This window comes from Chenopodium album, chromosome 18 (genome assembly GCF_948465745.1).
Source record: "Chenopodium album chromosome 18, dcCheAlbu1.1, whole genome shotgun sequence".
NCBI lineage: Eukaryota > Viridiplantae > Streptophyta > Magnoliopsida > Caryophyllales > Amaranthaceae > Chenopodium > Chenopodium album.
The window spans coordinates 18,002,499-18,014,300 of NC_137851.1; the positions used below are offsets into that span (position 1 = coordinate 18,002,499).

The following is an 11,802-nucleotide window of genomic DNA, read 5'->3' on the forward strand; positions in this document are numbered from 1 at the left end:
ATTTTCTAAACTATCTTCTTTTCAACCTGCTTAAACATTTAGGTTGACTTAACCCATCAAAACTTATACAAATATATCTACTATATGATCAAACCCTCATTTTCAAACAACTATTACTACTACATACAATCAATTTCATCAGCTCCACTACAATTTTTTCTGACAATCATTTATTATAAAATATATTTGAAGTTCCTCAAAACTTATATATACCCTCATTCACATCTTTCTATTCATCAACAACAGCAATTCAAGCAATTATCTCTGAAAGATACAAAAAATCCAGTCTCTTATAATCTGCTGTATTTGCATTATCAAATTCCAAACCCGAAATGACTAAGTTTTTCTCCCTTCCCACCATCTGTCTACTACTAATGCTGTCCCTCACTCTAGGTCTTGCAAACGCTGCTCGAATGCTCGACCAAATGAGCTCTCAGTTTACTCCTGCAGACGAACTACCAAGTCTACCACCAATTGATGATTCCACTTCTACAACTGTTTTACCAAGCGGCCAAGCTCCTGCTGTTGCGACAGAAGCCCCTCCTGTTGCAACAGAAGCTCCAGCTGCTGCTGCTACCGAAACTCCAGATGCTGCAGCAGAAGCTCCAGTTGAAGGATCTGCAACCCCGGATAATCAACCTGATCAGCCTCAGCCAGACTCTACAACTACTGCTGCAGCAACCCCAGAGGAAGCTCCTGCAGCTTCACTCGCTGCAGGACCTGCTGCGCAAGGTGGTGCTGCAGGCGGAGCTGAGCAGCCTGGACACCCTGCTATATCCTTCTACATGCATGATGTTCTAGGCGGGTCAAGTGCCTCAGGCCGGATTGTCACTGGTCTAATTGCCTCCAGCGACGTCAATGGAATCCCATTCTCACAGCCAAACAACCAAGTGTTCCCAGTCTCCAACGGAATTCCCCTCATGAACAATGGCAATCTCAACAACGTCCTCAACAACAACAATGTCCCCTCCTTTGCAGGACTTAACGGTCAGAACCAACAGCAAGTCGTACAAAACGCTGGCAACAACAATGTTGTAAACGGTGGCAACAACAACCAGGCCGCATTTGTCAACCCTGGTCAGCTTCCCTCTGGTACAACCCTCCAGAAGCTGCTGTTTGGTTCCATCACAGTAATTGACGACGAGCTCACTGAGGGCCATGAGCTCGGGTCTGGCATCATGGGCAGAGGCCAAGGCTTCTACCTTGCTAGCTCCCTTGATGGTGAAAGTCACACCATGGCCTTCACCGCAATCTTCCATGGTGAGGGTCATGAACAAGAAACCGATGATACCATCAGCTTCTTCGGTGTCCACCGGACTGCCTCTCCAATTTCTCAGATGGCTGTCATCGGTGGAACCGGTAAGTATGAGAATGCTAAGGGATATACAACTATTGAAACCATCCCTGATCAGAACCAGCACACTACTGACGGTGTTGACACCGTTGCTCATTTTAGTGTTTACCTTATCTAGGTATAACAGCAGAGTCCTGAAATTTAAATTTGTGTAATTTGATGCTTGTGCTTTTTTTTTTTTTTAACTTTTTTTTTTTTTTTTTTTGAAGTTGGAGTTTCATTCACTTTGTTGTACGTATTATGTATGTATATTTAAGCCATGTAAGTTAATCAGAAATTATGTACTTATTGAAGATGAGTTTCTTGGATTTCCCTTCCTCTTTCTGTATTTCCTGATATGAAATGCAAGACATTATGCTAAAGATCAATTTTTCAATCTGATAATAAGTGCAAATTAAAGAGTCTAAACAGTTCTTTAGTTATGTTCCTAGAAAACTAGAATTGATTTTTAATTACGCCTTAAAGAGTATCCATGTTGTAAATATACCTCAGTTTCTATTCATATATACAAGGACACAAAGTACAGGCGTACAGCACAATGTGCAAAGGAATATTTTAATTACATAAATAAACCATTGCTAGACTTATACTTCAATTAGAAACCAACGATTTAATACTACTACAAAGTATGAAACTAACGAGTAGCAAGTGAAACACTAATTTTTCTATGTAAATATTAGACATTTTAGCATTCTTAAGAAAACATCAAACTTTGTAATGCGTTGTAAGGAAAATTTAAACAAAATAAATAATTAAAACTAGAGTATCAAGGCTCCATTAGCCGTTACTATTTTGCATGGATCACAAACAGATAAAAGAATCCTAGTCTAGAGAGATGGAGGTCAAATCATCAAGCCAAATCAAGATAGAGGCTGAATCTTTTCTAGCAGAAGACTTATCTTCTGAAATAGAGAAATTTCTGCACATAACAGGATATATATTGCGCTGCGTGGTGTTCATGTATGATTATATATGTTAGCATATAAACATGAGTTTTAGACACATGAAAGTAATCTAGCACTTCATTGCCGGAATTCAGGGGAATTCCTGCAATGTACTGTAGCTTGTAAGGAACCAAATTCTGGAAGTGTCTAAGGTTTTGAGCAGGTTGTGCTATCCAAAACTTGACAGGGCCCTGATGACCGCGCAGCTATTAGATTTAGCAGCTAATATCAAACTATCAGGAAACCCCACTTCGGCTTTTTCCATTCAATACAATAACCTTCTTCAAATTCCAAATTCCCAATCAGTCTTTCCCAGGAGATGTTTTTACTGAGCAAATACAAGTTGATCCCCTTGATAAACGTTTTTTGTTTATCAAGTGGTATTCTTGTAATTAAATTGCACAAAAAAACAAAAAACAACTTGCTGGCGCTGAGGTGTTACACTTTTTCTGACTACACATGTGCAAGGTAATTTTCACGGATCAACTAACGATTTTTCTTGTTTCCGTTTGGAGTTAACCCAATTACCCAAGTTCACCGGCTTGAGTTAACTCATGGTGAGTTAAGGTTTCAATTAAAAAAAGGTAAAAAATAAAAACATTAGAATTGAAGTATAGAGTAAAAATTGGAAATTATATAAACATTATTTGGGAATGATTCTGGTAAACGTCAATGGGTAGATCGAAAGCTCATCTTCAATGGTGAATCAATGGAGACGGAAATATCAATTACCCTTTGGGGTTAATCCTACCCTAAATTTCTCTAATTTTTGTAGGGTTTTCGTTTGATTTGGCGGCGGAGCCACCGTTAATATTGGGTTAGTGTTAGTGTAAGAAGGAGGAAGATGAAGGTGGTGGATTGAATTAATCAAAAACTCATGAAAGTGGGTTTGTAAAGCAAAGTGGTGGTTGTTAGATCTGACCATTTTCGGAGGCATTAAACCTCACAAATTCAGTAATCAAGTTTTTGCTGAATTTGAGGAGTGGTGGTTGCCGAAAATCAACAACGACAATGACTCCAACAAGACAAGCTACGGCGAAGACGATGAAGACAGTGAACAACATTTGAATTCAACGACTTTCACTAATTTCGAAGACAATGACGGATAGGACCACTAACTCCCACTAACTATGGTTAAGGGCTTCCTCCTTAACGCCGTTCTATTGGAGTTATTTTGCAAGTTTCTCTGTCACAAGCTCTTTACGCATTTACCCCTTCTTTTTTGCGCGAAAAGACCAATACACCCCTAGATAAACAAGTCCAGTTTATCTCGGAGATTAACCGGGGCCTGCTCGTTTTTACTCGTCAAATTAAACAAATTTGTAAACAGGGTAATAATCTTGACATGGAAAATGGCTAATTGCTTCTACGGACTCTACATCATCATATATCAATATTGTCTTATAAGGATTGCAAATTGTGTAAAGCCATCTCATTGTTAAATGTTGATATGTTATTAGCTCTCTTATTGCTACGAGTAAGCTGTTATATCTGCCCAGACTAAACAAAAACAAAGCCGGTTGACAGTACTAATTTTAAGCGAGAAAATAGTAAGATAATAATCTTATACCAAGCCTCAAAGGTATGTAATAAACTGTGAACACTATCACTAACAAAACAATCAAGGGTTCTAATTGTGATTATGCAAATCAAGTTAAAAAATAATCTTGTAGCTTCTCCAAATCAAAGAAAGGAGGTAAAAAAAAGAAAAAGAATGAAAAAAGAATTTAATAGGTAACATAGACAGTGAATTGGACCACAGTCTCCACCCCATCAGTCTGAACCTGATTTTTTGAGGGTGGTAAGGTCTTGATAATGGCATACCCCTTAGCATTGACAAACTTGCCAGTTCCCCCCATGACCGCCACCTGAGATTCCGATACACCCAACAGATGAACCCCAAATAAGCAGATTGTATCAGCATAACCTCCAGTCTCGAACATAGCAGTGAGGGCCATCACTTGACTTTTACCATCCACAGAACTTGACACATAGAAACCCTGTGCCTTTCCCACCCTACCAGAGCTCAGCTCAGGCCCTATAGTAAGCTCATCGTCAACCACAGTCATAGTCCCAAACATAAGCTTCTCTATGGTTGAACCAACTGGGAGACGTACTCCATTCATGCCATTATTTTGAAAAATATTAGAAGTGGTGCCACTCAAGCCTGTGAGGAAAGGGAAGCCGCCAGCATTATCTACTTTGACTCCACTAGTGATAGGGAGGACTGCGCCATAAGGCTTAGCGAAGGGGAGTTGGCCACTTAGTCGCGGGTTGTTAACTATACCAGTGATAGCTGTAGCTGTGGGGTTAGACCCTCCCAGTATATCATGCATGAAAAAGGTAAAAGCAAGGTCTTTGTTTGGAACAGGGTTGGGGGCAGGGGCTCCTTGAGGATGCATAGCTTCCCAATCAGTTTGTTCATCGAGAAATTGAGCAGTGGAGGTTAATGCAGTAAAGCCTAGGATTAACCATGAAACAATCGAGTACTTGGCAATCATGGATTTTAAAATATGCATTTCCATGGGGAAAAGGTAAAAATCTGAACAGAAAAGGCAGGCTTCTTTTTTTATTTGGTAAAAAAGTTCAGGATTTTGCTAACATATATACTCCCCTTTCAAAAAAATTGCTATGATTAAAAATACAGTAGTACGTTGATGAAATGGAGTTGGTGTTTACGTAAATCGGTAAATGCATGCAATAAACTGGTGAGTGGTGTTTTGGTTAGCTTTAAAAAGTCAAACGTTGACTATTTTTATGTTCAAAGATTGGTTAAGTCAAAGAGGATTGGTTGGATAAGGAAAATCAACTTGATCAGAACAATCAAGAAGATATGCAGTTGTCACCTTTCCCAATTTAATTAGCAAATCTTAAGGGATAATTTGATCATTGACTTTTAAGATTATGCACTAGAAATTCACATACAGAGTGACAGCTATTAGTTTCCTAAATTATTCATATCAGCATGCTCTATCTTAGGCCCCGTTCTTTAGAGCTGCTCTGCTCTGCTGAAATCTGCTCTGCTTTGCTCTGCTGAAATCTGCTCTGCTCTGCCCTGCTCTGCTCTGCTTAAAATTAATACTTAATATTGAATTATTATAATAATAATGTATATTTAATAATAATAATAAATAATTAATACTTAATGATAATAATAATAAATATTTAATAATAATAATAAATAAATAATATTTAATAATAATAATATATAATTAATATTTAATAATAATAATATATAAATAATATTTAATAATAATAATAATATATAATTAATATTTAATAATAATAATAATATATAATTAATATTTAATAATAATAATATTATTAAATATTAATATTTAATAATAATAATAATTAATATTTAATAATAATAATATTAATAATAATATAATTAATATTTAATAATAATAATATTAATAATAACATAATTAATATTTGATAATAATAATATTAATAATAATAATATAATTAATATTTAATAATATAAATATTATTAATTATAATTAATATTTAATAATAAAATTTAATGATTATAATAGTAGTAGTAGTAGCAGCAGCAGCAGTAGTAATAATAATAATTGTAGTAATAATAATAATAATAATAATAATAGTAATAATAATAATAGTAATAATAATAATAATAATAATAATAATAATAATAATAGTAATAATAATATTAGTAATTATAATAATATTAGTAATAATAATAATATTAATATTAATGAAATCTGCTCTGCTCTGCTCGGCTCTGCTTTGCTCTGCTCTGCTTCAATCTGCTCTGCTCTGCTGAAATCTGCTCTGCTCTGCTGAAATCTGCTCTGCTCTGCTTTGCTCTGCTCTGCTGAAATCTGCTCTGCCCTGCCCAGAAGCTCAAAAGAACAGGGCCTTAGTCATTTAAAAATAATAATAATAATAATAATAATAATAATAATAATAAATGAAAAAGTCATATTCAAGCCTATTTAAAATTTAAGGTTTACCAAAAATCAATCAATATTACTTGTATTAGCACTCGAAAATTGCAGTTCAAGTCATGCTGTTTACGTTTTTGAATCCAGAGCAAGTAGTTAAAATCAAGTACCTGAATATAGGTCGGTTCTGTCTGAGTCTACTAATGTTGCCCAGAATCTGTAACAAAGGCTCTTTTACTAATTAGCATCCTAAGACTGTAATAAGACACTCTAGTCAACATATCAAGTATAATTAGAAACGTAATCTAACCAATTTATCAAAATCACAAAGCAAAGACGCTTTAACTCAATAAAAGTTGCTTCCAATCAAAGTATCAAGGACCAAGTATCACAGGAAAAACAATCACTATATTTCACTTTCAACCAACTTTATGAAAAATGTGCTTTATACAAGAATGAAGCAATCATTGCAAAACCTTATCAACTTAATCTTTAACAATGACTCAAAAAATGTGTGCTAAAATCAATCAATAGTAGTTCCCCTCAAGTGAAAAGTCACTAAACAAAACTCCTATATGCTTGTCCCTCAGTATTTAGGGAGCATGCAGACTCTACAAATAGGTTCTGCAGAAAAATGTATTTTGTACAATTTCAATGACTAAACCTATCTACACGAACACGCGTTCAACACAAAGAAAATTCCCCACTCACAAACTCCTCTATAAATTCGTCTATCAGCAAACTTTGTATTTCTTGTACTATCAAATCTGTTTCCTCTTCTAAATCTAACCATTCAATCTCCTTTTTACACACTTCATCAGATTTCCTCTTAATAACCTCTTGCTGGTTCACCAGCAACGACCACAGGTCTTCCTCAATGAGCTCCTGACTTTTTTGCCTTTGACAAAATCTTTTCGCTACAGGTTTCTTCCATGTACTTAGGCCAACAGAAGGTTTGACTATCTCCAAGAGCCCCAAGTTTAAGCGATCAAATAAGAGCCGTCTTTCTAACTTTTCCCATGGCGTATGCTTGCCATACTTCTTCTCTAACTCATCAAACACTAAAGGTTCCAAGACATAACCCTGCAAGCACCAAGTTTTGCTTTCCATCTCCAAGTCCATCATTTGAAGACCGGACTCCACCAACACATCAACTACATATGAGAAATCCAAGCTTTCTTTGATTAAAGTTTGATAAACTTCCATTATTTGTGGATCATTCTGATATAAACCAACTGAATCTTCATAATCACCCCCCTCACTAGATACTACCATCTCAGGTCCCTCTGATCCTGACTCTAAAGACATGGTTTCTATGAGTTGAAGCTTTCTTTGCAAACCTACACACACAATAGAGGATCTAAAATTTAGAGATACAACATCATCATCTATAAAAGAGTCAGTAAATAAGATTTTTTTTACCAACCTTGGCAATCGTTCTCTACTTGATCAGACAAATATCCGGCTGCCTCCACAGATATATTCGGAATATGCATGCAACCTTCTGGGCCTTCCAATGAACTCACAGGAGACCTTGGCTCAGCAGCCTTGTCTTTCTTTTTGAACTGCAAAAATGACATCCAAATAATGAGAAGAGAAGTACTGAAATGGACTAAGGAACCATTGTAAAGATGAAAAATTAGGATGATAGCTTTTGGAAAAAAAAAGGGGGGGGGGGGGGGGGGGGGGGGGGGGGAAGAATCATCTACAAAACAACTACCTTAACCGATTTAGGATATTTATGAAAAGGTAATAAAGCCAAATCAAGCTCAAACAACATAATGTAACTGAAATTCCATGAATGAAGTATATGTCTCTGCTAATTATGTATATAAGACCTCCAACATTTATCTTTAACAAAGGTAACATCCTCCAAGATTTTTCAATATTTCATCCTATTCTGGCAGCAAAGCTCCAACAATACCTCAAAGCTTAATGAAATAAGTGTGTTTCAATGGTTTACAATCCAAGGGTCTCCAACTGCGGGAATCATCCTCATGCAATTTCTCAAACAATTTGCCGCATCTCTATTTGAAGGTATAGTATATTAAAACTACTAGTAACTAAGGATTTTAAAACCAGACCCAAACACAGTACTCTCCCAATAGACACAGTATATTGATCTTCGAGCTTCAATAAACTTATTAAGATTTAATGAAAATTGAGAAATCCTCTATTTCATCAAGCCTGTAGGACCAGACGTCAAAAACAAATTACCAGAGGAAACAGCCAAGACAGAAATGACCTACGTGGTGGCTGAAAGAATTGAGACTATAGCTGCCACAATCAGCAAAAAGAATAAACATAGCATTTTAAATCTGGAGTAGATGAAATGTAGATAAAAAGCATGGCTCGTTGCTTTGCAACAAACAGATTTAGAAGCAATGTATAAGAAGGGTTTCATTCATATTTAGCTCTTCCAAGCGTAAAAATTATTCCCTCCATCTTAAATTATTTGCAATGTAACAAACCCCATATTACACCAGCGTATATTGATAAGTCATATGAGGATAAAATAAAGTTAAAAGGTACCTGGTGCTTCCAAGATTCTTGATCTCCCAACAAAATGCATGAAGTTGACTTAGCTGACAAGTTTTCCCTTCTAACTTCAGTAGACAAGTTCACTCTTTTATGCTCATCATCAGAAAGGTCCTCTGTCTCAAAGGCTAGATTACAATTGGTAGACAAGGGTTCAACAGTGTTGTTTTGAGAAACAACCTTCTCTCGATGCCTTTTCTTAATCTCATTCAGAATTATGTGAGCCTCGTGGTAAGCAGGACTCTCTAAATCTGAAAAAGCCGTGTTATTTACAGAATTGATCAACGTCAGAGTTTCTTCATGTGACTTATGTTCCGCAAGCTCAACTGAATCATTAAGTATTATGGAAGCTGCATGATGAATGCCTGGCTTCTCTGAGTCTAAGCTATTACATTCAGATGTTGATTGTACATCGTTATGCCCAATATTGTCCTCCCCTGAGTCATTGCATTGCTTAATACCCCACTTTCCTGGTCTCAAGCACCAACTTTTATCAAAAGTAAATTGCCTTGCTCTGCTTCTGGGAACCCAAGCAGAAGGAAAACGTGTTGGTTTGGACAAATATCTGGCAGCAGAAACCGGACAAACATTCACATTGTCAGTATGTAAAGGAGTGTTGAAATTCCCATCACTAATGTAGAGGACAGAATTCCTTCCATTACTACTTGTAACAAACACTTCATCTTGGGTTTTGCTGCTTCCACAAGATGTTGTAACCTCCTGGGAGCATTTCCTTGTTCTGTACCTTTCTGAGATCTGTTTTCTGACTGTCTGAGATTTCCTGCTAGAAGATCCACCAGTTGAATTGAAAGGCGAAGCTTCATGTTTCTTCTCTGAATCAGATAAACGAGCAGATAAAGTCATATTTTCCTCATAATTTTCAGAACTCTTTTCACCTCTAGGCCTTGAACTGGATAACTCTGCACAACTATGCCAAATACTATCCTTTACTTGACCAGAAATTTGCTTTGCTATTTCCTGAGATGACAAAGAGCCATGAGTAGGAGACTTTATGCTGTTATAAAAGCTACTCGTTTTCTTCCCTTGAAAATGTCCATTAATCCCTTCAGACACAGATAATTTTCTTTTCCGGTCACTAGATGAGGAATTAGATGATGAACGTGAATTCCTAGCAAGAAAGGACTTCTCAGTTCGACAAAGCAAACTCTGGTAATCAATCACACTTGCTCCTAATAAGTCAGCTGTATCTTCACTTTCCTCCATGTAAGAATCAACCTCATCCAAACACAAGAATGCTTTCTCCCTCTTAGCAACTGAAGCAATATTCTGAAGATAGTTCTGAGAGAGCACTTTATGCCTTTGATGTCCAGTATTCTGAGAGAGCACTTTATGCCTTTGATGTCCAGTATTCAAGTTTGATGGTTTATCAATACCCATCAACTTTGCAAGAACACTCGACGCATTACTTTCTGTTGCCATTTCCCAATGCAGTAACCAGCTGCTACCATATACAGCTTCAACACACTAGATGCATAAAAAGACAGGACAAATCAACACGAAAATTCCACGAAACGTATCATAATTCATCATACATGCACCTTTAGTTAAAAAAAAAAAAAAAAAAAAAAAAGTATGAAGAACACAAATTAGCACCGCACACTTTTAGACCCACACTCTATATATCTAGCATAAATCTCTTTGGAACCATAATTGCAACATGCTAGAGACAGCATACACTAATTACAACTCATACTTTCATTATTTTTTTAATCAAATTAAAGCTAGAAAAGACAAATCTAATGCTCTACTAAGCACTCATTAAATTTGCATAAGAAGCCACTCAGAAATTCACTTAAAAAGCAAATTCCTACAACATACCATAATAAAAAAATACAACCCACCAAACAGAATTTTCTGCATTAATTTTTTCATATTAAACATCAAATATAATCTATAGTAAACAACATTTCTCTACATTTTTAAAATCCCTATATAAAATTGGACCTATATTCTCTCTAAATTTATATATAGGGCCTCAAAGTTCGGGTTCTATAATAACGGTCGGACATACATGATGGGAAAATACGAGGATTCGGACGAAAAAAAGAAATTTCTGAAGACTATAAAAAGTGTGCATTGCAGAGATAACCCATTATACTCGTAGCTAAAATTCACTCAAGCAAAAGAAAGTGGTTACACAGTGATTCCATACAAGCAAAATAATGACAAATAAAGCCAAATTATTATTATAAAAATAACATACATAATTATTCATTCTCCATTATTTAACATTAAAAATGCCAACAACTTTAATAACACTGAAACCCATCTTCCATTGATAAAAATTAAACGAAAATCATCAAAGTATTTATAACCCAGAATTCAATAATACCCAGTTTCAGATTATAACAAACATAAACACAAAATTAATGAACATAAACCAAAATCAAATTTTAACACAAATCAGAAAACTAACCTTAACCCAGAATTTTTACAAAGAGGAAGAAATCGCCCAAATGAAGAAAAAATGGATTGAAACAAAATTCAAAAGAATAGAGAAAAATCTGTCTAAAAATAAACCCAAAATGAAAATGGAAAGAAAGAAAAAAGGGTTTAAAAAAAACCCGAAATTGCGGGAAAATTAGAGAAAAACTAGGAAAGAAATTGACGAAGAAATTTGGAAGAAGAAAAAAAAAATTGGATGTGAAGTAGGAAGATGAGAAGACTCGCCGGCCGACATTTAGAAAGTCGAACCGGCCCGCCAAAGGTTATGACATCCTTAAAATAAAAATTGGACGCAAAATTTGTTTTTGTATGGAGTAATAATTAATTAATAAATTGATGCTAAATATGTCATTATCATATACGTATATCTACTTGCCAACTTATATGATTCAACCCTATTGCAACCCAAATTTCTAATGTTATTGGTCAATGGAAATTGGAAATGCGAGGGAAAGTGAACTATATCATGCATTTGCAAATGGGTAGGCGCCATGGGGGTCCCTTTTTGTTTTCTTTTTTTCAATATTAATAATTCATGTTGGTTTTGGTTTATAACTTGTTCTTTGCTCAAGTAATACGGAGTAATTTG

General features: G+C 35.5%; 1 protein-coding gene and 2 pseudogenes across 2 annotated transcripts; 1 reads left to right on the plus strand and 2 right to left on the minus strand.

Annotated features, from left to right (window-relative positions):
• Positions 1–332: 332 nt before the first annotated feature.
• On the plus strand, positions 333–1,560 carry LOC145590582 (dirigent protein 24 pseudogene; annotated as a pseudogene).
• Positions 1,561–3,668: 2,108 nt separating this feature from the next.
• LOC145590583 (dirigent protein 25 pseudogene) lies at positions 3,669–5,264 on the minus strand (annotated as a pseudogene).
• A 665-nt stretch (positions 5,265–5,929) lies between these two features.
• Positions 5,930–11,557, minus strand: LOC145590584 (uncharacterized). 2 transcript variants are annotated; one of them, XM_081647015.1, is made up of 4 exons: positions 11,185–11,557; positions 8,742–10,232; positions 7,636–7,774; positions 5,930–6,167 (listed from the first exon to the last, which is right to left on the minus strand). In XM_081647015.1, exons 2-4 carry the CDS (start codon positions 10,185–10,187, stop codon positions 6,067–6,069), a joined length of 1,686 nt encoding a protein of 561 aa, XP_081503141.1. In that variant the 5' UTR covers positions 10,188–10,232; positions 11,185–11,557; the 3' UTR covers positions 5,930–6,066. The 2 variants fall into 2 exon arrangements, with proteins under 2 accessions (XP_081503141.1, XP_081503140.1); XM_081647014.1 differs by lacking the exon at positions 5,930–6,167 and adding an exon at positions 6,600–7,549 and having other exon boundaries at positions 11,185–11,550.
• Positions 11,558–11,802: the final 245 nt, after the last annotated feature.

Excerpts from the sequence above, each read along its gene's own strand:
- LOC145590584 (XM_081647014.1), bottom strand. The coding sequence starts at position 10,187 with ATGGCAACAGAAAGTAATGCGTCGAGTGTTCTTGCAAAGTTGATGGGT. Across the intron at positions 7,775-8,741 it reads AAGAATCTTGGAAGCACCAG|TTCAAAAAGAAAGACAAGGC; the intron begins GTACCTTTTAAC and ends TCATTTTTGCAG. Across the intron at positions 7,550-7,635 it reads AGTAGAGAACGATTGCCAAG|GTTTGCAAAGAAAGCTTCAA; the intron begins GTTGGTAAAAAA and ends TTGTGTGTGTAG.